Source organism: Lepidochelys kempii, chromosome 20 (genome assembly GCF_965140265.1).
Source record: "Lepidochelys kempii isolate rLepKem1 chromosome 20, rLepKem1.hap2, whole genome shotgun sequence".
Classification (NCBI taxonomy): Eukaryota; Metazoa; Chordata; order Testudines; family Cheloniidae; genus Lepidochelys; species Lepidochelys kempii.
This window is the reverse complement of record NC_133275.1, coordinates 23,161,754-23,186,215: the sequence shown is the minus strand read 5'-3', so window position 1 is coordinate 23,186,215 and position 24,462 is coordinate 23,161,754. Positions and strand designations below refer to the sequence as shown.

The 24,462-nt window shown below is 53.9% G+C and overlaps 2 protein-coding genes and 1 non-coding gene across 5 annotated transcripts in view; 1 reads left to right on the top strand and 2 right to left on the bottom strand.

Annotated features, from left to right (window-relative positions):
* TNPO2 (transportin 2) overlaps nucleotides 1–15,904 on the bottom strand; it is a 30,194-nt gene extending 14,290 nt beyond the window's left edge. The window contains exons 1-12 of one of the 3 annotated variants that reach the window (XM_073319361.1): nucleotides 15,709–15,904; nucleotides 13,737–13,850; nucleotides 13,318–13,393; nucleotides 11,893–12,042; nucleotides 10,785–10,891; nucleotides 8,074–8,207; nucleotides 6,634–6,715; nucleotides 5,601–5,723; nucleotides 4,635–4,753; nucleotides 2,938–2,998; nucleotides 596–764; nucleotides 180–332 (exon numbers count right to left, since the gene is read on the bottom strand). In XM_073319361.1, the coding sequence (XP_073175462.1) occupies nucleotides 180–332; nucleotides 596–764; nucleotides 2,938–2,998; nucleotides 4,635–4,753; nucleotides 5,601–5,723; nucleotides 6,634–6,715; nucleotides 8,074–8,207; nucleotides 10,785–10,891; nucleotides 11,893–12,042; nucleotides 13,318–13,393; nucleotides 13,737–13,835 (1,273 nt within the window). In that variant the 5' untranslated portion in view covers nucleotides 13,836–13,850; nucleotides 15,709–15,904. Of the gene's footprint in view, nucleotides 1–179; nucleotides 333–595; nucleotides 765–2,937; nucleotides 2,999–4,634; nucleotides 4,754–5,600; nucleotides 5,724–6,633; nucleotides 6,716–8,073; nucleotides 8,208–10,784; nucleotides 10,892–11,892; nucleotides 12,043–13,317; nucleotides 13,394–13,736; nucleotides 13,851–14,841; nucleotides 14,980–15,708 lie in introns of those variants that run through there. The other 2 variants (XM_073319362.1, XM_073319360.1) reach the window with 2 other exon arrangements.
* LOC140901148 (small nucleolar RNA SNORD41) lies at nucleotides 1,749–1,816 on the bottom strand. Its single transcript, XR_012155782.1, has one exon. It is a non-coding gene; the product is annotated as a small nucleolar RNA SNORD41 (small nucleolar RNA).
* Nucleotides 15,905–17,435: 1,531 nt separating the features above from the next.
* Nucleotides 17,436–24,441, top strand: LOC140900990 (RING finger protein 11-like). The gene is made up of 3 exons (XM_073319109.1): nucleotides 17,436–17,685; nucleotides 21,030–21,199; nucleotides 22,567–24,441. The coding sequence occupies exons 1-3, from the start codon at nucleotides 17,566–17,568 to the stop codon at nucleotides 22,736–22,738; spliced, it is 462 nt and encodes a 153-aa protein (XP_073175210.1). The 5' UTR covers nucleotides 17,436–17,565; the 3' UTR covers nucleotides 22,739–24,441.
* Nucleotides 24,442–24,462: the final 21 nt, after the last annotated feature.

The following is a 24,462-nucleotide window of genomic DNA, read 5'->3' as shown; positions in this document are numbered from 1 at the left end:
CAGGACGAGGAACAGCTGAGAGACGACCACCCAGAGGGAATTCTCCCCCTCCCCACCCTGTACAGCACTGCACACTAGATCGGTTATGTTGCCTCCCAACCACCAAGCATCGACCGGCCCCTGCGGGTTGCTTGGTGGATGTGATCCATCGCCGCAGCTCCCACACACACAGCACTTGCCTTCAGCAATGGCCCCCAGGACCAGAATCCCAGACTCTTTGATGACCCACTCGGGGTGGAAGAGCAGCCCCTTGAGCAGCGGGAGGAGGTGTGGGAGGAGCTCGTCTCTGAACACGTTGGCCAGGACGTCCAGGGCTGCAGCCGAACACTTCCCTGTGGGGATGAATATACGTTCATTATTTATACTATGGCAAAGCCAAGAGGCCCTGACCTCAGCTCAGGGCCCTGCTGCGCCAGGTGCTGCACACACAATCCAGATTGTCCCCAGCAGGCAGCACTTAGGACACCCGGCTTTTCTGGGCAAGGTGAGGACTCTGCTGCACTTCAGCCAATGCCTTGCTATGGTGTCGCCCAACCATCGACAATGCTCTGCCCAAACCAGACCTGGGCGCGAGCCCAGCCCCTCCCCGACCTACTCAGGTTCCAGTCCGACAACGTGTCATCGTCATCGTCCTCATCCTCCCCATCCTCATCATCCTGCGTCCGGTCCTCCTCGTGCTGCAGGGTGACGGTGCGTGACTTATGGAAGCGGGGCTTGATGTCCTGCTCGCTGTCTGGGATGGCCTCGTCCTCTTCCACATCACCCTGGGGCGACAGAAAGCAGTTCGGGTACAACTGACAGCCGTAAGATGGTTCTCAGCGTGGGGTGCTCCGGAGAGCAGCTGCTAGCAACCCTCTGCCATTTCCTTTAAAGGAGAACCACAGTTGGACTCCAACAGGTGTCTGGGGGTCCGGCTACACCTCAGCTGGAGCTGTAATTTCCAGCCCGGAGAGACGTACCTGTGCTAGCTCTGATCGGGCTACAGCACTTAAAATAGCAGCACAGTCACAGCGGCTCAGGCTAAGCATCCTGAACACAATTCTGTCCGAGACCCCGGGTACATACTCAACTCGCTAGCCCATCGTGACTACATGGCTGTTTTTAGCATGCTCGTTTGATCGAAGCAAGTGTGGGTGCATCTCCCGGAGCTGGAAATGCCATGTCCCGCTGCAGTATAGCTGCGCCCTAAGATTCAGCACCTGGGAATTCACAAATACCCCCACCACACGGCTTGCGCAGCTGTATTGCTGAAGTGCTTTGGGGAAATTTTGGGTGCTCACCTGCCCTCTGTGCCTTTGAAATTCACCGCCATGGCTTCACAGCACACTGCTCAAGCCCTCATGCCACATGCATCTGCTCTGCATACTGAGCTTGTGTCAGACCCCACCCTCTACAGGGAAGGCATTGGCACCCAACCAGGAAAGCATTTTACAAGGGAGGGCAGTATCATTATCCCCATTTTACACAGGGGAAACTAAGGCACAGAGCAGAGAGGGACTTGCCCAAGGTCACCCAGCACACCAGTGGCGGAACTGGGAATTGATTCCAGCTCTCCTGAGTCCCAGTTTCCCGTGCTACCCTCCACTAGAAATGAGGGGCTGTAGGATCAAGTCTCTGGGCTCTTGCAGGCACAGTTTTGCAGAGATCTCGCAGCAGGACGGGACGCCCAGCCCCAGCTAAGGCCACGTCTGTACCTAACATGCTCCTGTTTTAGATCCCCCTTCATAGCTGCTCCCAGTCACGCCTCCTTGGATCAGACAGTATGAATACAACAACCATCATTGTCATCAGGTTGGAAATTATACATCACTTCCAGGAGGTCATGAACTGGTACCTCTCCCTAACCTATGACCTATAATAGTGCTAAAAGTCCTCTTCCTTAGCAGGTGTATTACGGTAGCGCCCCAGGATCAAGGCCCCATTTTGAAGACACAGTGCCTGCCCCAAATAGCTTCCACACGAAACAAAGAACTATCCCCACTGCACAGATGGGGAAACTGAGGTGCACAACGATTAAGTGACGTGCTCAAGGTCACAACAGAGCGTCTGTGGCAGAGAAAGAATTGAACCTGGTCTCAGTGCAACACCTTACCTGCCAGCCCATCCTCCCTCTAGGAAGGGTCCCATGGACCAGGGAGCTTCACTGCCAGCAGTCCACAGACATCTCCAAGGCTACCCTTTCAATAAGCATGTGTAACACAGCCTGGACATAACGGTCCTGGAGACTGACACACACTGCCCAGGGTACAGCAAGCCATGCTTCACTCCTAACACCCACCTCACTGTGCCTCAGTAGTTGGATCTCAGTCTGGCCCCCTCCTGACCATGCCACAAGAGGGGGCTAACTAGTGCCAATGGTGTGTGGGTCCCAGGAGGGGACTGAGACCTGGCAACTAGCTTCACTCAGGCTACCCAATGGCCACGGCGTCCAGTAACAAAGACTCAGGTACTAATATTATATATATTACGGTAGCACCTAAGAGCCCCAGTCATGGGCCAGGATCCTACTGCATTGGGTGCTGTACAAACAGACCAAGATGACAGTCCCTTCCCCACAGAGCTCTCAATGCTGAATGCTTTGCTGCACTGCAAACACAAAATGCCCTAATACATCAATACAGCTGGTAGGCAGCTCATTAAAACAGAGAGAGATTCTCTTGATTTGCAAACAATGATCTAGGTAACTTGGAGGCAGATACAGCTCCCTGCCCTTTGAAGGGATGATTTGAGAAGAGAATTTCATACACAGCATGTTTCAGTGATTGTATTTAGCAAGCATTAATCCCATTTTACAGACAGGAAGGACTAAGGCAAAGAGAAAGGAAGGGACATGGTTGAGGCCACAGGAGGAGTCAGTGTCAGAGCTGGGATAGGAACACAGGCATCCTGGCCGTCCCAAGCGCACCCTCCCCTCTCTTTGCATCGACAGACACATACCTTTAGCAATATGATATCGATTTCAGAGTATTTCATTCCATTCACCAAGATCGGAATCAATCTGTCAAAAGGAGGGGGAATAAGGGTGGATTCAAAAATCAAGGTCGGAGGAGAGGGAGGTGGAAATCACAGAGTGGGGCAGGTGCTTATAACCAGCCAGTACTAGAGAACAAAGGGGACAACTAAGCGAGTTGTTTTGTGTTCTAAATGCCTTAAATTGTTCGGTTATTGAAACCACTTGCAACGAGCCAAGAGCTTCAGACTGAATCTGCTTGCGGAGCGGCCTCCTAGCCAACAGCTAGACAGGCACATGACACTGGAGACTGAGACGACACCTAAAACGCTACAGCAGCACTGCTGCAGGGCTTCAGCATAGACTCGCTACAGCAACCATTCTCCCGTCACCCTCGTTAATCCACCTCTGTGAGGGGCGGTAGCTGGGGGGACATAAGAATTCTTCCATTGACCTACCACTGTTTGTTTACTCCAGGGGTTACAACTGCATAGCTGTCTCTGTCAAGAGTGTGGATTTTTCACACCTGAGAGCCATATCTATGCCAACGTAGATTTCCAGCATAGATCAGCCCTGAGCAATAAACAATGTCCAACCCACCCTGTTCAGGCTTATCCAATACTTGGAGCTGTACAGTCAGCTCTCAATGGGTTCTGCCCATTTTACAGACCAGCAAACAGAAGCAGCAAACCAGTGGCAGAGCAGGAAAAAACCCAGGAGTCCTGACTCCCAGCCCCCACCACTCAACTGCAGTCCCTGCCCAGAGCTAGAGATGGAATCCAGGAGTCCTGACTCCAAGCTCCCAACGCACTAGCCCATAAATACCATCTTCAATTATTTAGTTACAAAAACAAACCGTCTTTGCACTAAGTGTTCCTTCTTTTTAAATAGAAGGAAGTGAATTTTACGGTGGTGTCTGCACATTGCATGGAACCTAGGCGTCCTGACTTCCAGTCCCCTGCGCTAAACTCTAGATCACCCCCCCCCCCCCCCCCGCCAGAGTTGGAAATAGAACCCAGGAGTCCTGACTCCCAGCCCTGTGGCTCAGTCCTTTGCCCCTGTCTGGGAAGCCTTATCAAGGCTACTGATCAATTTGCATGCGTCTCATTGGTTTATTGCTTCACCCTGAGGAGGTTAATATGGTCCCTTTACTTTGGGGGGGGGGGGCGGCGCCTTTGAGAGCTTTAATCAATCCACTCAAGGACTGAGCGCTCTGGTGCTGCTTCAGCATGGGGAGCTCAGTGCCTGATCTTTGCCTAGGGTGTGGCAATAAACCTATGCAAACCCGGCTAAGACACAGACGAGCCACAGTCAGTTTCACTGTACTGTAGACAGCCGGTTAGGAGAGCTCACATGCACACACCGCTTACTAGTAAGAGCGGCTGCAAAGCTGAACTGGCAGCAGGAAGGGATGTGTGCCTGGCCTCAATCTGACCACCTGTATCACCGGCCAGCTATCCCTGTACTTAGCCCAACCTCCAGCCCCAACCAAGAGACACTTAAGCATCAGCAGGGGAGCAAACACACCCTCAAAAGCAACAGTATTTGCCTGTCCTTTCCTAGCGTGCCTCCAGGGTTGCTACCAGCCCAGCTCTCTGAACCAGTCGTCCCCTACTGGCCACAGTGGCAGCCCCAAGAGGCTTCCCAACTCTTCCCCGGCTCGTACAGAAGCAAAGCTACTCACTGCACTAGATGCGAGGACAGCACCTCTTTGCAGATGGGCTGCTCTGCTAGCGTCAGCCAGAACTCGCAGGCTTCTAAGGCTACGTTCTCGTCATTGTCCTGGGTCCTCTGCAGCATGTACTGGGGAGAAGAGCAGCGACGATCAAATGCCAGCTTCAGGGCAGGCCCGTGACACAGCAGCTCCCGGCTCAGCTCCCCCTGCACGCGCTTTGTTTCACCCACCGTGAAAGGAGAACCTCATGCACTTGGCTCCAATAACCCAACCAGTCTGAAGACGGAGCTGGATATGTTTCCGAATGTTATTTGACATGACCGCCCGGGGTGGCCTGCGGTAGCAGGGACCTATAGTCCATGACCCAGGAGGTCCCCGACAGCCCTACGTGCTGAAATGCCAGGCGGCGGACAAACCTGGCTGATCTCAACCTACACAGGGCTCAGCACGCTTCACCGTGAGTCTCCATGAAACCTGATGCTAGGGGGCACAGTGTATGGGGCATTAACCAACATCCCAAAGCTCTGTAATCAAGCCACCATCACATCTCCGGGTAGGGGCAGTCACCCGCGTCCTGACCGAATGCCAACTGGGGTGGGAATTGCCTTTAAAACACAGGTGTGAAACTGGATGCTCAGCAAACCAACAGCCTAAGGTCCCTACCTCAGAGGTTATACCAGAGAAGCCCAGCTTCCTGGACTTGTCTGGGCACAAGAGTAAACCCAGGCCGGGTGTGGAGAGGGCAAGCAGCAACCAAAGGGGGGCGCTCACACCAACCTGAGAATCTGATTACAGCATAAGCCAGTTTACTAGCAGGTCTGTTGCTCCTTCTCCCCACCCATGCTTGGGCCACCATTTACATTAACCCCCTCCCCTCAAAGCCTGGAGACAGTTAATTGCTGATTCGATCCACAGTGTCCCCAGAAAGCCCAATCCACCACTGAAGAGCCTGCGGGATTCCGCTCTGGGACACACCTGAATGATACTGTGCATGTGAGGGATCAGACGATCTATCCGGACCTCTAGCAGCATCACCAGCGCTCGGCAGACGTTCTTCCGAACCTCGGGGTCTTCGTCCACCGCCAGAGCGAACAAGTGCTATGGGGAAAGAGGGAGCTGAGACTCCAACACCAAGGGTCCCTAGAGCAGGAATTCCCTTGCTGACTTCCATGGCATGGAAGAGAGAGGCCTAGCCAGTCCCTAGGCTATTGCCTGACAGGGCTGGAGCAGGCTTGGCTTTCAAACAGTGATGTTCTGGTTTAACTTGGGTGGGGGAGGGATTTCTACACACTACGGAGCCTGTGAAAAGCCAGGGGAGAATTCCAGGGTACCAGGCAGTTTTGCGCAGCCCTACGCAGAGGCAGACCTGTAGTACATGAAGCTGCAGATATATTCTGGACTCCTCAGCACAGGCTAGACATCCGGGGGGGTTAAAATGGATGCACAAGTCAGAGGCTAACACAGGAGGGAGATACAAGGTGGTGTTTGTACAAAGGAGCCAGACAAAGCTTGTGAATATTTGTCTTGTGGTCGCCCCGGTCATGGAGACCCTTAAGCATCAGCAGGGGAGCAAATGCAGGGCTCCACGGTGCTCAGCACAGATACAATAATGGTCCCTACCCCCACAAGGCAGACAGCGTGGCTCAGGGGATAGCACTCTGGATGAGGAGGCAAAAGACCCAGGTTCTATTCCTAGCTCTGCTGGGTGACTTATGCAAATCACTTCAGCTCCATGACTCAATTTCCCCCAACTGTAAAACCTCCTACATAAAGCGCTTTGAGCTGTACAGAAGAAGAGCACAATATGAGCTGGGTGTTATCACCACACTTCAGAGCAGCTGGCGTTCTCTGGAATCGCAGGCTGTGGTGCACTCAGGGAGGTTTGCAAACAGATGCCTTATGGGAAAGCTGAGCAGAGCAGCAGCATTAGGCTGGGCACATCTGTCTGAGACCATCCAGACACCTGGGTCTGGCCTGCCAGCAAGAGTGCGTTGAAATGTCTCCTCACCTCGATGAAGGTGTCAATGTTATCCATCAGTGCCTGAGCTCGGTCCATGATGAACTGATTCACACAGGCGATGGCATGGGACCTGATATGTGGGGGTGGGGAGGGAAAAAAAAGATAGTGGGTCACCAAAGTATTCCAGGTGGTGACCCCTGCCACCCTCCCAAAAGGGGATTTTAGTGAAATAGACATTAGGAGGCAGTGTGGTCCCAGTGGATATTCCTGTCTTTGGTGGCTTGGTGACATTGGGCAGGTCACTTTTCTTGGTGCCTCAGTTTCTTCACCTGTAAAATGGGACTGACCTCCTTTGAAAAGCATTTTGAGATCTACAGATGAAAAGCTAGGGATTGTGAGCCCAGCTTCCATGCACAAAGGAGGTATAGGTCACTGCTCAAACAGCAGCCCGTCTAGTCATTTCAGGGCTTGACCTCTGACCTTCCCATGGGCGGGGACGTTAGTGGGACCAGTACACAGCTTTGATCTCAAGGGCTCTCAGCTGTTCTGTAGGCTGCACACACAGCATGCAGGCCCAGCTCAGCCCTTTAGCCTCTGCAGATGATGGAACCCAGTTGCATGTAGCTCACCAGGAGGGGGTTCTTTTGGGAGAGCTTGTAGAAACCAGGGTGTCCTGTCTAGACATTAAAGGGGGTGGGGGGAGGGTTGCCCTGGGGTTCCTGGGCAGAGTTCTCCTCCTCCACTGTGGTGCAGAGGGTAAGTTAGTTGGGTATTTCACCCCAGGAGGGGCAGCATGGAGATTGAGAGGAAGGATGTGTAGTGGTTAGGGCACTACCTAGAATTCAAAGATGCAGGTTCAATTCCCTGCTCTGCTACCTACTCCCTGGATGACCGTGGGTAAGTCACTTAGCCACTCCGTGCCTCAGTTCCCCATCTGTACAATGGGGATAATAGCCCTGCCCTGCCTCACAGGGGGGTGAGGAGGATTAATACATAAAAGATGGTGAATGCTTAGATATTGTAGTGATGGGGGCCAGACAAGTAAGAAAATCTTACAGGAGAGATGCTACTTAAATCTCATCCTGAGCAAAACGCAGCACAACATTGTGTAGCAGGATGGCTGTTCTAACTGACAACTTGAGCAGAATTCTCACTGCTCCTTCTGGGCCAGTTGCTGAACTTTGTTCAGCTTACAGCTAAGCATGAGGCCATGCATTCTGCTTATGAAGAATGAGTCAGGGTGTGGGGGGAGAGATCCTCCAGACACTTGGAAGCTCACTGGCATCTCGCCAGCGATCGTGGTTTGGTTCTGGGACCAGCCGAGAGACATCCCCCAAAGCAGAAAGTGAATGCACTCAGGAAACGGAAGTGGGATGTTACGAAGGGGCGGGCTCCGTTGAGGTTTCATTCACGCATGCCCAACCTGTACCCCAGCACTACGGCAAAGAGCGCAGCGCTCCCCACACCGCCAGGCAAACTAATACACACCTGATCTTGGGGCTGCAGTGCTTGAAGAACTGAAGGAATTTTGGAATCATGATGTTCAGGGGTCGATTCAGAGCATCGCTGTCCAGGAGTTCGGAAGAATCCTCACAGATCTTCTGCAAGGCACCAAAGGCCCCCTAAACACAACAGACTCGTCAGCTCACTCACAGAAGGGTCCACAAGGGAAGAAGATATGTTACAGCCATGTAAATAAGAACCCCAGGTTACTGAGAATTCCTCTAATGCAGAGGTTCTCAAACTGTGGGTCGGGACCCCTTGGGGGTCACGAGGTTATTATATGGGGGTTTGCAAACTGTCAACCTCCACCCGAAACTCCGCTTTGCCTCCAGCATTATAATTGTGTTAAATATGTAAAGAAGTGTTTTTAATTTAAGGGGGGGGGGGGGAGTCCGCACACAGAGGCTGGCTATGTGAAAGGGGTCACCAGTACAAGAGTTTGAGAACCAATGCTCTAACCCAAGATTCCTTTTTAGCCTTCCCTCAGAACCTCAGCCAACTACCCCAGAAAGCAGCCAGTGAAGGGCCCAATTAAACTGAGGGTTCTTGCAAGAACCTGGATCTTCAGATCTTGTGCTATCACACAGCACATTCTGTCCTTCAGTGGGGATACTCCTGAAAGTGACACAGGCTAGCAGTCCGAACATCCCACTGGGAGCCAGGAGTTCTGGAGCCCCTCCCCCAGTTCTAGGGTTAACTCTGTGAGATCAGACAAGGCACAGCACCTCACTTTGCCCACCTGTAATAATCTAGGTATTTATCTAGCCTCCATCCCAGTTTCACCTCCACATCTCAAACTGGGAGGTATTCCTTAAGGCTGGGAAGTACTATCCCACCACAGCTGGGGAAAGGATGCACAGAGAGATTTGGCTAAGGTCCCACAGGGAGTCTGTGGAGGAACTGAGATTGGCACCAGATCTTCAGAGTCCCAGACCAGTGCCCCACCCCAAAGCTGGCAGCTGACTGCAGAGTGAAAGCGAAGATTGATGTTTTTATGGTGCTTGGGAGAACAATGCAAAAATAGCTTTGTACAGACACACGCAGGTGAAATCTAAACTCAACCCATGAGTGTTTACAAAGAAGGGATGGAAAATGTAGCCTGGCTGCTTGTGTACTGCTGTTAGCATTCCCAGACCCAGCGATGTCTTATACAAACGCCAAGCACAATGGCTACCATTAAAGTTGCGGTGATAACCATAGCTATGTAGAAGGCAATGCTATCACCATCATAAACCTGAGGAAGGCAGCATGGTCTAGAGGGTACATCACTGGACGACCTGCGTTGTGACCTTGGGCTTCTCACTCTGTGCCTCAGTTTCCCCCACTCACCCTTTCTCTTGTCTATTTAGACTGTAAACTCTTTGGAACAGGGATCACCACTCTCCCTGGCAACTTGAGATGGAAACAAATTGGGGTTTCACTGTGACTAGACATTAACTGAACCCAAGGGTGTGCCGCTGCAGGAGGTGGGAAAGTACTTGGCAGCTCCTTGCAAGATTTAGCTTTATCTGCATCTCTGCTTTGCACAGAATCCAAGAGTTTCACAACTAAACCCCTTGACCCCTCCCCTGATCGCTTTGGGAAGGTATGCATTTCAAAGGCCAGACAAGGCAATGTAAATGCTTTAAGCAAGGACAGTCTAAGCCCTTGTCTATGTAGGGAAACCGAGTGGATAGCCTTAGCAGAATAGCTAACATGAGTGCTGGGAGGAGTTCTGTCCATTTCCTGTTCTCCTTATGTCCCCCCCAGGTCATCCTGACTCCAAGATGGAAGGATCAGGACTGCCGGGTTGGGGGAAGGTGCAATTTGCCCTGGGCCTCCCTTTGAGAGGGCCTCCAAACTAAGTGGCATTGCAACCTGGTGCTAAGACCCTCTGTGACTGGTCACAACACCACTCACTCAAGTTTGACCCAGCCGTCCTCCATTATGACAGAGGGGCAGCTGAGCCAAGCCTGCAGTGGGGAGCTGGGACCATTCCCCTGAGCAGGAGCCACCACTCAGGGGTGACCTTGCTCTCCAGCATCCCCATCCCAAGTGGTTTTTGTTTTCGTTGGTTTTTTCCTTTTTTTTTTGGTGGGGGGGAGGGGAGGGAAGAGTGGGGGTCTCCACTTTCAGATTTTGCCCCAGGCCCTGAAAAATGCCCGTGCAGCCCTGTGAAGGACAGTACTTTACCCCACCCCAGTGTTTTCCATCTGAGGAATTCCAAGTGCGCTCCCCTCACAGAACCCATGTCTAGGTATTTACCTTGTCTACCAGTGATGTTAGTGAAAAATGAGATGTTTCGGGGGGGTGCGGTCAGCAGGGGGGAATCACACTGGGGACCTCTAGATCTAACAGCACGAACTTCTACTCTCTGGGCTAGAAGACCAAGGTTTGTCAGCTCAAAAGCTATACAGACTCATGAACTATGTATTCTGGTTCAGTCCGACGGCTAGAGAACCACACTCCATACGTGTGGGTTACATTAGGAAAGCAGACCCATTTTACAGAGGGGAAACTGAGGCATAATACCATAATACAGAAACATGGACATTTATACCTATGGGAACCAGACTGAGATTCGATAACTCAGTTCACTTCAGGGCCACCCAGCCGGGCTGGATTTGAGCAGGTGACAGAGTTCGCCTTTTATACGCCCAAGTTGAGAGAGACCCTGATGTAATCCCGCGGCCTCCTCTCCTCCGACATTGTCTTACCTCACACGTGTTGTAGTCTTCAGAGTTCAGCAAGTTGCATAGCTGCGGCAGGAGCTCTGGCCACATCTGAAGCTCCCCCTTGGAAGCTATGGTGGTAATGAGAATCCCTGCCAGTTGGAAACACACAACATTTCACTCCCCATGCAAAGCTTTGGCTGGTCAAATCAAGTGTTCCACTCATTCAGTCTCTCAAGGTCATTTCCCACCCCAAATAGGCATTATCACAATCTCCTCCCCAAAGCCTGCTCTAACACAGTGGGTTTAATCAGGCCCCCAATCCCATAGAACCAGACTACAGTCAGACCCTTCTATCTGTCTGCTACCCCTTTAGCAGTAAGACGGACAGGTCAGTTCTTTCCAGGAACCACGCATTCCAGAAGCGGCGATGCTACCAGACCTGCTAGGCAAAGATCAGGACCGGAGGCTTCTACACAAGATGATTCCCGAGCATTAGATAAGCACACCCGCCTCATTAGAGACACTTTCTTGCTCCACATCTGTTCTGTGCACTTTTGACACACGTGCACTCATTTTACTGACTTCAACCTGACCTACAATTAAAGTTTTACCCACATAACTAGATCAGTGAAAGGCGTGATTATTTTAGCAACAGATCTGCTGGTAGAAGCCCTAATACAGACACTGTATAAGGGGCTTTATATCAGTGTAACTGCATCTACATTAGGAGACAGGTTTACTGCTTTAGTTATGCCAGCATAGTTAAGCCACTACACTTGAGGGTAGACCAGGCTAGAGTGTTTTATTCCTACTGGCCTTGCAGGAAGCGTACAGGAGAGCAAGCGGGGCTGTATCCCACCTCCTGCATCAGCTAAGTTCCCATCACCGATTCTTCATTGCTGGTAAAGCAGGAAGAACTCAGCACCAGCAATTAGAAAAATCCTCTCCTGACAAGGAGACGACACAACATGGGACATTGATGATTTTCCATGGCAGCAAACACAGCCTCGCTTTAATGGGATCATTACAATATACGCCTCTCCCCTACATGCAAATTAACTTACATGACATAAGCGAGTGTCTGTAAACGCTACTTGAAACTGGACTCACTTCCTACAGTGCAACCCAGTCTCTTCCCCACTGCTCTTACCGATAGTGGCTCGGATAAGAGAGGAAGCGTCACCAATGTTGTTCAGACATTCCTGTTTAATGAACTCCGCCACGGGCTGGGGGAAGCTCTGGTAGTGTGCCTTCACATTGTTCTTCAGGATCAGCCCACTGAGCGAGCGAGTCGGTTCATCTGGTTTGAGAGAATTTTTGGAGGGGGGGGGAGAGAAAATTAAAAAATTCCATAAACAGCTGTTGCTGCTCACCTCACAGGTGGCTGCTTAACTGTGAGTGACTGGGTGAGAAGAGATTCCTGTACATATCTAGTCTGTTGAACACTCTGACATGCTGTAGGGTGAAAGGATGACAAGCACGTGGGTTTGCTGCCCAGGTACAGATGCCTATAATCTCAATGCAGGTAAAGGTTTAGGATGCAGCTATCTGCCTTTTGTTGTTATATTCACACTATACCTTCATCTACAAACACAGTGACTTGCCATTCCTCTTCGAACACAACCCCCGCTTCGCAATGCACTCCAAGGCTTTGCATTACCCTGAGACAGAGTACCAGCCCCATTTTGAAGAGGCCCAAAATGAGCAGGTGGTGAACTCAGTCACTGAAGAGGTCTCAGCAAGTTCAGCTGGGAATAGAAGCCAGGAGTACTGGCTCCCAGTGCCCCTATTGTAACCACTAGCCCACAATCTCTCCCACAGCTGGGAACAGAACACTGTACTCTCAGCTTGGAGAGGAAGGCTGGTCCAGTGGTTAGAGCGCTAGCCTGGGCCATGGATTCAATTCCTACTCCACCTGAGTGATCTTGGGCAAGCCATTTAGCCTCATCATGCCTCAGTTTCCCATCTGTACAATGGGCATAACAGCGTCTCCCTGCCTCATGAGATGTGCGCGTGAGAAAGATTATGAGGCATCCAGATACTATGGTGATGGGGGGCATATCAGTACATACCAATCACAGACTTCCCATCTCCTGCTCAACTACTGACCAAGTCTCTCTCTCACAGTGAGGCAGAGAACCTAGGCACCCCAGATCCCTACTCTGAGCACCACCTCAAAGTTCTTAGGAAAGTCAGTAACTTGCCATAGAGCCTCTTTTTTTTTGCAACACCACCTGTGGAAAAATCATTAACTTACAGCTATTCACAAGGAAACATCTGCAGACATTTCAAGTTTACCAGATACTCCAGCAAGAACCTTGAGGGGCTTCAGGTGTCAGGCCGAGATCAGATACAAGCTCATTTAAAAAGCAAGGGGGCCTACTTCAGATGTGTCTGTGGAGCACCATCCCCACCAGGAAACCCACCTCCCAACACTCAATTTTTTATTGGCACGTTCACATGAGTTATCCCAACAATCCCCAGTTGAGGAATTTTGCATACAAGACACACTTAGTGGCATAGGGACAAGTCCCCGTGCATCTTCCATCCACTTTCATCACAGCAGGTAACGTACCTTCCGATTTCAGCCGTGTCAATACAAATATCAGGTAGTTATTGAAGTCGGGGAATTGGTTCAATTGCTTCAGTTTCTACAGCGCTAAGTTAAAGAAAAAGGCGCTCAGCCCAGACAGGGATTTTAAAGGAAGGCTGATGCACAGCATCTGTCTGGACTTTGCAACAGGAAGGACCAGATGGGTGCCCTGCCAAGCTGCATGTCAGTGACACAGATTCTTCTAAGATACAAAAATAAATCCACAGACAGGAGTACGAAAATTCTTTCCCCCCCCCATTTTAAGGCTATGCAAGGCACCTCGACTTACAGGGTATTAGTTTTCAGCACAGTTTACACAGCAATGAGCTAGGGAAGCAAACATACACAACTTGGTTCTGCAAAGACTTTCTAGAGCGTAGCCTGGCTTATTCCAAGGATACATCTTGGACAACCCGCTGCGTGGCAGTGTTAGGAGACTGGGAATCTTTGAGTAACTGCAGCACTTGCTGTAGTCCCTGCTCATCTGGCTGCCAATCCATGGTGCAGAGCTGTAACTACACAGGAAGGAAAAGAGGTTAATGACACTACATTCAGAGCATCTCACTAAACTGCAACGAAGATCATAAGGCATTGCAGAACTCTGGCTGTCAGCCAGGATGGACCTGCACTAGCTATGACTGGACACAGCTCTGATCCATGAGCAGACGGCTCCGTAAGAAAAGGATTTCTCAATGCACGTAGGTCCTTCCTACCTTCATACAGAGGAAAGAAAAGTTTCTGCTGCTTCTGCAGGAACGAGACTTACTGAAAATGCTATTTTTGTTTTAAAGTTTGGAGGGTGGGTTTAGTGGGGATAATATTAGCATAACTTATCACAGAGCTAGAGCACCATCCGAAGCACATTTAAATCAATGGAAGTCTTCCCAGGAGCTTCAGTGGCTGCTGGATCGGGCCCTCTGCTCCCCCAGCAGCATCACATCCATCTCCAGGGAAGTACAGGTCTAGGAATAATGGCAGGGAAACCGATGGTGAAAGTTTAGGTTGAAAATGGGAAAGGTTTCCTTATTACAAGGGATCTACTGCACTGTGGAATTAATTTCTCAAGGGAAGCACCATCATTTGGGATATTTAGAATTGGACTGGAGAACAAACTACTGGGGGGAATCCCCCAAACTTCTATGGTCCCCCAAATGCTTATCACCAGGAAACCTAACCAAATGGGGAGTTCAGCGAAAGGGGAGCACTCAGTGGATTATGAGATGAAGAGATTGGGGGGGGGCATGCCCTCATTGTCTCTCCCTTGAAAATAAGTTAGTGGTAGTTTTCATGGAATCCAGTGCTCACAACCCAGAGAGACACGTGGAGAGAGACTGAGCCTCCACCCTCACCATTTCCTCTCTGCCCCACCCTTTTCAGAGTGGACCCCACTTCCTCCTAACCCACCACTGCTCTGGGCCTGCCTTTTCTAAACAGCCCCCCTTACCAGTCCCTGCTGATCCAGCCCCAAATCCCAAGCTTCAGGATGAGGCAAATTCTCGGGGTTACCTTGCATGGTGCCATTTGGGCTGGTGGGAAAGAAGAGAGGGTCCCATCCTCCCACAGCCCTGAGGCAAGACCACCCCGGCCCTCAGCCCAGAAAGAGGAACAGGCCCGGGACCCATCCATAGTTCCCTGCCCCAAATGCTTCTTTCCTCCCCCGCACCCTACATCCTCCAGTGACTTCCCCCAACCCCAATCTCACCCTGGAGCCTTCCCAACCCCAAATAGCTCATCCCTCCCCGCAGCCACCCTGTGAGACTCCCCCCCCCCCCGCTCCATCCTGGCCTCCCTGCATTTGATCTCCCATCGAACCCCCTTCCACCTGGGCTTACCCAGTTTGCCCCCCCACTCCTCCCGCCCCCCCCATCCTCTCCCCCGCCTGCTCCCCCCGCCCCCCCATCCTCTCCCCGCCTGCTCCCCCCGCCCCCCCCATCCTCTCCCCGCCTGCTCCTCCCGCCCCCCCCATCCTCTCCCCGCCTGCTCCTCCCGCCCCCCCCATCCTCTCCCCGCCTGCTCCTCCCGCCCCCCCCATCCTCTCCCCGCCTGCTCCTCCCGCCCCCCCCATCCTCTCCCCGCCTGCTCCTCCCGCCCCCCCCATCCTCTCCCCGCCTGCTCCTCCCGCCCCCCCCATCCTCTCCCCGCCTGCTCCTCCCGCCCCCCTCCCCCGCCTGCTCCTCCCGCCCCCCCATCCTCTCCCCGCCTGCTCCTCCCGCCCCCCCATCCTCTCCCCGCCTGCTCCCCGCCCGGGGTTCCTCAGCTCCCCCAACGCCCGCCCCTCCCCGGCTCCCCGCGCCCAGGCGGCCACGCTGCCCCCGCCCGCCTCTCGCAGGCCCCGGCGGGCGCTGCGGCCTAGCCGGCCCGGCGCGGCGGTACCTGCCCGGCTGCCAGAGGCGGGCGCGGCGGCCTCTCTCGCTCTGGCGGCGGCTCCGGCTGCCCGGCCCAGGAGGGCGGCGGCGGCGGCGGCAAAACGAGGCGAACGCGACACGCGGGCGCTGACCCCGGCCGGCCGCCGTTCCCCGCCCGCTGGCGGCCGCACCACGTGACGTGAGGGAGGGAAACGGAGGGAGGGTCACGTGCAGGGGAAAGAAACGGGCACCGGTCACGTGATAAGAGGAAGGGGCAGGCTCGGCTCCCAAAGAGAGGTCGTAGCCACGCCCCCTTCCCTCAATCTGTCGAACCAAGCTGTGATTGAAAGGTGGAGCCAGGACGCCTGGGTTCTATCCCTGGGTGGGGAGCCAGGACGCCTGGGTTCTAGCACCAGCTTTGGAAGGGGAATGGGATTTGGGGTTATTTGTATTACAGTAGCATCTAACCCAGTGGTTCTCAAACTTTTTTTACTGACAGCCACCCTCTGTGTGCAACCCCCCCCCTTACAAATTAAAAACACTTTTTTACATATGTAACACCATTATAAATGCTGGAGGCAAAGCAGGGTTTGGGGTGGAGGCTGACAACTTGCAACCCCCCATGTACTAAGTTTGTGACCCCCGAGGGGTCCTTACCCCCAGTTTGAGAATCTCTTATCTAACCTGTCAGATGTGTTGTACATACCTGAGGCCTGGTCTCCACAGTCATACAGGTTTAACTATAGGTGTCATTTTTAAACTAATTTTGGTTAAATTGCTACAACAGTGGATGCTTTTAAATCAGTTGAAACGTGGAAGATGCACAGGCTGGGAGCAGAAATTGAGGCACAGAGAAAGGAAGTGACTTGCCCAGGGTCACATTGCAGGTCAGTGACAGAGCCAGAATAGAACCCAGGTGTCCTGAGTCCAAAGGCAGATTATGGTTTTGTGGGGCCCTGGGCCAGCCCAAGAGGGACCCCTCCCCACCCCTTCTACCTGCAGTCCCAATCTCTCCCCCCACCACCACTCGTACTGGGAAAATGGGGTCAGGGCGTAGGGACTTGTCCATCTCCACCCACTCGCCTGGTGCTCCTGCTGGGGAGCAGGGTTGCGGCACGGGGGCTTGCCCCATTCTGCTTGCCCAGCACTCCTACCGGGGACCCTGCTCCCCTAACAAACCAGCCCTGGTCAGTCACCCCCAGACCAGACAACCTTAACTCTGCCCTCTGTTTGATGCCAGCATGTGATGATGAATCTGCAATCGTATAAGACAAGGAAAAGAAAAAATCTTCCAGGCTTTCTTCATGCACCCTGAAAAGCAAATGAGGGGCAAGTGGGTAGGATCAAGGCAGGAGAAAGTGGCGCATTTAGTCCAAGGTTAGGTATATTCCCAAATTATGAAGGTCATGTGGGGTGAATCAAATCGATTCCCAAATGGATTTTCACCAGTACATCCACCCAAGGAACAAAATGCTGTCAGCCTTTTGTCACTGGGGGGATGTGGGGGGCCCCCCTTCTTTACACCCCCTCTCATCCCTTCCACACTGCCACCTTCCCCTCTTCTCCCCTTTCCCCAGCCCCTTCCTCACAGCCTGTTTTCCCGACCCAGCCACTCCCTGCTCTGCCCCCTTCCTCACTGCCCTCCCCTTCCTCGCTGATGCTCCCCCTCCCAAACCCACACGCTCTCCCCTCTACGCACGCGCGGAGCCCCGCCAAGGGCGCCAGGACTCCAATTCCCGTGATGCCCCGGGACGGAGGGCTGTACCATTGCCAGGCGACGGGCGGGGGGGGGAGCGGACGGCGTCGCTCTCTGCCCCTCCCCCTCCCCCCAGCGGAGGGCCGGGGGTGGCAGAGTCCGGCCGGGAGCCGGGCCCGCCGGGCGGGGATGGGGAACTGCCTCTCCTCGCAGGCGGCCGATGACCTCTCGCTGCTCAACGACTCGGGGGACGGGGCCAGCCTGGGGCCCGGGGACCCGCCGCCCCCCCCGGCTCCACCCCCCTACCAGGTACGGGGCGGGGGAGCCTGGCGGGACTGGGGGGGCGGCCCGAGGGGGCGGGGGAGCCTGGCGGGCTATGGGGCCCGTGGGGGGACTGGGGGGCCATAGGGGGAGCGGCCCGAGGGGGCGGGGGAGCCTGGCGGGCTATGGGGCCCGTGGGGGGACTGGGGGGCCATAGGGGGAGCGGCCCGAGGGGGCGGGGGAGCCTGGCGGGCTATGGGGCCCGTGGGGGGACTGGGGGGCCATAGGGGGAGCGGCCCGAGGGGGCGGGGGAGCCTGGCGGGCTGTGGGGCCCGTGGGGGGACTGGGGGGCCATAGGGGGAGCGGCCCGAGGGGGCGGGGGAGCCTGGCGGGCTATGGGGCCCGTGGGGGGACTGGGGGGCCATAGGGGGAGCAGCCCGAGGGGGCGGGGGAGCCTGGTGGGCTGTGGGGCCCATGGGGGGACTGGGGGGCCATAGGGGGAGCGGCCCGAGGGGGCGGGGGAGCCTGGCGGGCTATGGGGCCCCTGGGGGGCCATAGGGGGAGCGGCCCGAGGGGGCGGGGGAGCCTGGCGGGCTATGGGGCCCGTGGGGGGACTGGGGGGCCATAGGGGGAGCGGCCCGAGGGGGCGGGGGAGCCTGGCGGGCTATGGGGCCCGTGGGGGGACTGGGGGGCCATAGGGGGAGCGGCCCGAGGGGGCGGGGGAGCCTGGCGGGCTATGGGGCCCGTGGGGGGACTGGGGGGCCATAGGGGGAGCAGCCCGAGGGGGCGGGGGAGCCTGGTGGGCTGTGGGGCCCATGGGGGGACTGGGGGGCCATAGGGGGAGCGGCCCGAGGGGGCGGGGGAGCCTGGCGGGCTATGGGGCCCCTGGGGGGCCATAGGGGGAGCGGCCCGAGGGGGCGGGGGAGCCTGGTGGGCTATGGGGCCCGTGGGGGGACTGGGGGGCCATAGGGGGAGCGGCCTGAGGGCGCGGGGGAGCCTGGCGGGCTACGGGGCTTGTGGGAGGACTGGGGGGCCATAGGGGGAGCGGCCGAGGAGGCCGTGGCGGGGGGAGGAGCTTGGGGAGCCATGGGGCCCATGGGGGGCTATGGGAGCCTGGGGGGCTATGGGGCCTGTCGGGGGGCGGCCCGATGGTGAGTATGGCGGCAGGGGAGACAGAGGGGCGGCCCATGGGGGGGAGGGCAAGGGAGAGGCAACGCCGGGAAAGTATGGGGGGAGCCTTGGGGTGGCCTGTAGGGGAAGGAGGGGCTCATGGGCTGGGGGGGAGCTGTGGGGAGCAGTTGGGGGTTGGCTTGGGGTAGGGGGGACCGAGGCCTATGGGGGTGTTCCCAGGAGAGGGATGTATTCAGAGGTGTGGCCCATGGGGCAGGTGGGTTGCCAGGAGAGGTGAGAAGCTGGGAGGCTGAGCTGGGAGGAGGGGGCTACCGCTTATGGGGATGGGATTCTGGGTGGGGAGGGAGGCTGCGCTATGGCCTATGGGAGAAGCTCGCTATGCAACTAGTGGTGTGACCCCTGGGGAGTATGGGGGTTTGCAACCCCGTGGGGGGGAGGGCTCTTGGGGAAGCTGGCTCTGCAGTTGGGGGAGGGGAGCAGCAAGGGGTGTGGTCCATGGAGCAATTCTGGGGGTGGGGGTGCGGCTCATGTGATATGCTGGGAGTGGCCCAGCGTGGGCTTCCTTTGGGAAGGGTATTAGATGAGGGTGGGGTGATGTCTCCTACCTGACTTAGCCAGCAGCACTCCCAGTCCTGTATGGGCGCATGGCTGGGCACCAGGGGCCAGCAGGATCCTCCCAGGAACTCCTGGGTTCCAGGCTTATTCTCTTCCCCTTGCCAGCCTTTGGCAGGCGCTGGCTTTGGACATGGGCCTCTGGCATTCCCAGAGAAGCCAGGCTGTATTTCTGATCAGCTCCCATCAGCACCTCCTGCAAACTGGGAGCCAGAGAATCCTGGCTTGTCCAGATTGGGATTGTCTCCATGGGCTATTTCCAGGCCTTTGGTCCTAGTCTGAAACACCTCAAGCAATGGGGCTTCTCACAGTCTCCCTTGGGCAGACTGTATCCTGATACTCAGCCTACACTGTGCTCAATTTCAGCCTAGCTCCACCCTAAACATTCCTCTCCCAGCTTGGTGTCTCCACCCTGAAGACACAGCTGTCTCCTGGGTGCTGTAGAAACGCCTAGTTAGATTGGAAGAGATCTGCCCAATGCTCAGAGCCATGTAAACTCTAAAGCTGTGTCTACACTCACACTTATGTTGGCAAAACTTTTATCACTCGGTGTGGAAACCCGCCCCCGGTGTTGCCTGCACAAGGGCTTGGATGCACAGCGCTCTGTTGGCGTCTCCCACTGATGTAGCTTCATTGAGCTGGTTTTATTCTGTCGATGGGAGAGCTCCCTCCCATCGGCATATTGTGGCTATGCAAGTGATCTTACAGCGGTACAGCTGTGCTGCTGAAAGCTTGTAAGTGTAGACATGGTCTAAGGCACCTATGGCCTTAGTAGAGATACACCAGATGGGTCTGAAGCCGCATAAACAGCCCAGTCAGTGTTTTCGGTCATTTGTAGGGGGAGGAACGTGTATTACACACTGCGGGTTGGAGGAGGGAATAGCATGTGTGTTTCTGGATGAAGGGCTTGACCCTGTGCCACTCAGATCATGGCATCCGGCTGGGTCTCTGGCCTGGCGTTTTTTCAGGAGCAGCATTGGTGTTCTCCATTGGTGCCTGAGTTCAGTAACACCATGAAGAACTGTCCACAGCCCTGCGGTGGGAGGCAAAGGACAGGGCTCTGAAAACTCCCCTTTCTCATGATGCCTGTAGAAACCTTGACACCAGCTAGGCAGCAGCTGTGCTGAGTGCATTGCTTGTTATGCTGAGCAGTCTGGTTTCCTTGGGCTTCCCTTTCTGTCTATATCCATCTGTCATCCCTTGTCTTACACTTGGATTGGAAGCTCTTTGGACCAAGGACTCTCTTTTCTGGTCTGTTTGTACAGCACCTAGCACATTAGGATCCTGATCCGTGATTGGGGTACTGGATGCTACCGTAATACACCTAAATAATGTACAGCACCTTGCACACTGTGGTCTTGATCCAGGACTGAGGCTCCTGGGTGCTACTGCAGTACAAATAAGGGCACTTCAAGTCTCCTACTTGGATAGATTGCAAAATGAACTCCTTAAATAGCATAATAGAAATGCCAGACCGGAAGGAACCTCAAGAGGTCATCTAGTCCAACTCCCCCCATGCTGAGGCAGGGTTGAGTCTACCTAGCCCATCCCTGCCCGGTTTGTTTTCTCTTAAAATCAGGAGGAGGGGGGACGTTCAGCCCTGGGTGCCTGTTACCAGGGGAATGAGCTCTTGTCTTTTGATTTTGAAGGAACATGAGCCGATCCCAGTGTATCACCCCACGCCGAGCCAGACCCGACTTGCCACACAGCTAACAGAAGAGGAACAGATCCGAATCGCCCAGCGGATCGGGCTGATACAGCACCTGCCCAAAGGGATCTTTGATCCGGGCACGGAACCATCGGAAAAAAAAGTGAAAGAGTAAGTCCTTTGCGTCGGACACCCTTCGTTTCCTCTCTTAGCCCGGGCTGAGCTGATGGCAATCGCCATAAAGCTGAACAATCTGCCCCTAATGCATGTCTAAACAGTCCTTAGAATTTACTGCCTTAGTTTGCAGTAACTCCAAAATTGTCATGGAAACTTCCCAGGCTTGGCATAAAATCCACTCACCCCTCGAGGGAAAACAACTGACTAGCTCCAAGCCTGTGGTATTACACAAGGCTGGATGACGTCTGCCTAGAATGGAAAGTCTTTGAGGACCGAGTCCTTGTCTTCATACCTCTCTGCTAGAGCAGCCAGCCCGCAGTTTGCCCTCTGCAAATATTTTTCTATCCAGTGTGCTGATCCCACTTCTTCCAGACAGCTCCACTTTATCTTCAAACCCTTTCTCAAACATAACCAAGCCTCCATGAAAGCTACTGCTTGTTAAGTTTTGCATTTCAGAGTTCAGCTGGTATTTGAGAGAGTCTCCCATTGGAGGGCTGAGGTGGGAAGTAACCCGTTTTTTCTGTTTAGAATAGGGCACTGGTTGTACTCTCAGTTGTCTCTCATAGAGCTTAAGGTCAGAAGGGACCATTAGATAGCCTAGTCTCACCTCCTGTATATTACAGGCCATTAAAGCATTTCAGTCGTCAGGAGACTAAACTCTGCTCCAGGCAGAGAACAGGCGAGAGATCAAGCTGCCATCGTGCCCAAGGCTCCTGCAATGGCAGGGAATTGATGACCGATGCCTAGATTTCAAATGCTTGAGGAGTTTTCCTGTAGGGGTCAGGAAATCAAACCGGAAAACTGTCCAGTCCAAAAGCCAGTGTATTAAACTTACAGGCATGTGAAAATGAGACTGGAAATCACTTTGCTAGCCTATCTGTTTGCCAACACCTGTTCATCTGGATTCACCCTGCTCAGATAGATGTAGCAGCCCCTACTACATAGATGTGGCCGGGGGGGGAGAGGATCGCTTTCACCTTCCTTGGAAGCAGCTAGTCTGGGGCGCTGTGGGAGGTAGAATACTGGTCTGATGCAGCCTTGCAGTGCCTGGCATCAAGTCCAGAGGCATTTGATTGTACTCAACTCTGTGCATCAGCTTATTGGGTCAAGACTCCTCCCTCTGAGCATGCCCAGGCTGGGAATCTCTATATGCTGCTCTGCTGGAAGAAAGGGGCTTTTCTCTCTTCCCAGGGCTCATGGGAAGCAGAGCATGAAGTAGAGCGGCCTCAAGGCTACTCTAGCTTGACAGGCCCCTGAACATAGGAGGGGTAAAGCCCCCAGGGCATGGATGGAGACAGTGGGGTCAGGTATCTCCCCTGCAGCTGGCAAGCTAACAGCACTTCCCCTCTCTCTGGCCACAGGTGTGTGATCTGCATGCTGGATTTTGTGTACGGAGACCCCATCCGGTTCCTGCCCTGCCTGCATATCTACCACGTGGATTGCATCGACGACTGGCTGATGCGCTCCTTCACCTGTCCCTCCTGCATGGAGCCGGTCGATGCTGCTCTGCTGGCCTCCTACGAGACTAATTGAGGCCAAGCATTGTTGTCGTGGCCCACGCTAATGCTTTGAGGCTGGTGGTGCGGGGGGGAAGTTGGACAAGTGTGGAGGGCTGGGGGCTTTTCATTTTGCACACTCACGGGATACACCAAAGACTCCGGCAAGGAACTCCAACCCTGCTGCCTTGCAGATCATCCAGAGCCGTTAGAACGTGGCTCCGACTGAATGTCAGTTAAAAGCTGCCTCTTACAAGCTCTGTATTTGTGTGTCAGGCTGAGGTATTGAAAGTTCCCTTCCTGGGCCCTCCCAGAAAGCAGCACCTGCCCATTCCATGCAGCCTCTCCAAGTAGCTCCTTAGCGAGCATGGCCCAGCTCTGATGGGGATGGGGGGGGAGGTGCTGTTCAGCTGCAGTCCCTGCGTGAGTGTGACAATATTAGCATAACGCAGGAGTGAAAGAGCAAGAGATAAACGGATGAGGTTAAATAAAAACAGGTACTGATCCCCTTGGTAACAAACAGAAGGTGCAAGAGCGTAGAGGTGCTGGCTGCTCAAGATTGAGCTTGGTTAGGGATTTTTTCTGTTCCTCTCTGCTTTAAATAGTCACAACTCAGCTCCTTTAGCACCTGTTTTTCCCTTCCCCTGAGTGGGGGCAGTTGTGCTTAACCCCTTGACTGACTGAAACCAAACTGCCCACCCCCCAATGGGCTGGAATGATGAAAATAAGCCCCCAAGTGGCTCCCCACCCCCTGTTATTCAAACAGGAGTGCCTGAGAAGCAACCTTCTCCCTGTAGTGGGTGACTTTAAGAAGCAACATTACAGCAGGACTCTGCAATTCTAGCACGACAAAGGGCACCTGTGAAGGCGCTAACCTCCTTAGTGTAAATCTTGGGTTTGAGGAAGGGAAACCAAACCCTGCTCATTTTCTCTCTCCTGCTTTAGAGATTATTCTCACCAATCAGATAATGTTCTAATATTCCACCTGGCACATCTGCCTGAACAAAGCGATTTCCTGGAGGAATTTCTCTCACCCCCAAAAGGTTTTATAGTCCCCAAAATAAATTATTTCCATTAAGCCAAATCTGCTTGGCACAATGTGATTTTTATCGTGTCACAACTGAATGGTTTTAAATAACCAAATGCAGGTTTCTTCCCTAGTGCTATTTTAAGTGCGTTAAGTGTGTGCCAGGTAAAGGGCAGTTGCTTTTTGATGAATTTTCTCCTTTTTGAAGGTAGGGCAGCAATTAATTTGTTCCCTTTGAGATTGCAACTTTAATACCAGTCATTAAACTCTACAGTATGCAGATCTGCTGCCTTAGCTGGCTTACAAGGCAGCAAAGACTGATCAAAACTACAAGAGTAGAAAATTGAAAACAGAGGCCACGTTTGCTCCATGAAATAGGAAGTTTTCTTTCGCATGATGGGAGCACCAGGAGCTTCCCTTGTTGCCTTGAGACTTAAACCTACGCTAGCGAAGCCAGCTTGTTTGCCTTCCACACACTCGGCCATCAGATGCCCCTCGCCATGCGGGAATTGACCCAGCCCACTGGGCTTTGCACAATTTTTTAGTGAGCTGCCAGTTGGATGGGCTGGCCTGTGCTCTGTTAGCAGTTCCCATGTCAGAGGCGTGAAAGGGCTTTTCCAGTTATGTATTGTCCTTAACAAGGATTTAGCGCTTGAATGTCAAGACTGATGTACATTGCCTGGGAAATGAACAATAAAATAGATTGCCTGTGAGCGCTCGGCCGTGTGGATTTC

Excerpts from the sequence above, each read along its gene's own strand:
- LOC140900990 (XM_073319109.1), top strand. The coding sequence starts at position 17,566 with ATGGGGAACTGCCTCTCCTCGCAGGCGGCCGATGACCTCTCGCTGCTC. Across the intron at positions 17,686-21,029 it reads CGGCTCCACCCCCCTACCAG|GAACATGAGCCGATCCCAGT; the intron begins GTACGGGGCGGG and ends TTGATTTTGAAG. Across the intron at positions 21,200-22,566 it reads TCGGAAAAAAAAGTGAAAGA|GTGTGTGATCTGCATGCTGG; the intron begins GTAAGTCCTTTG and ends CTCTGGCCACAG.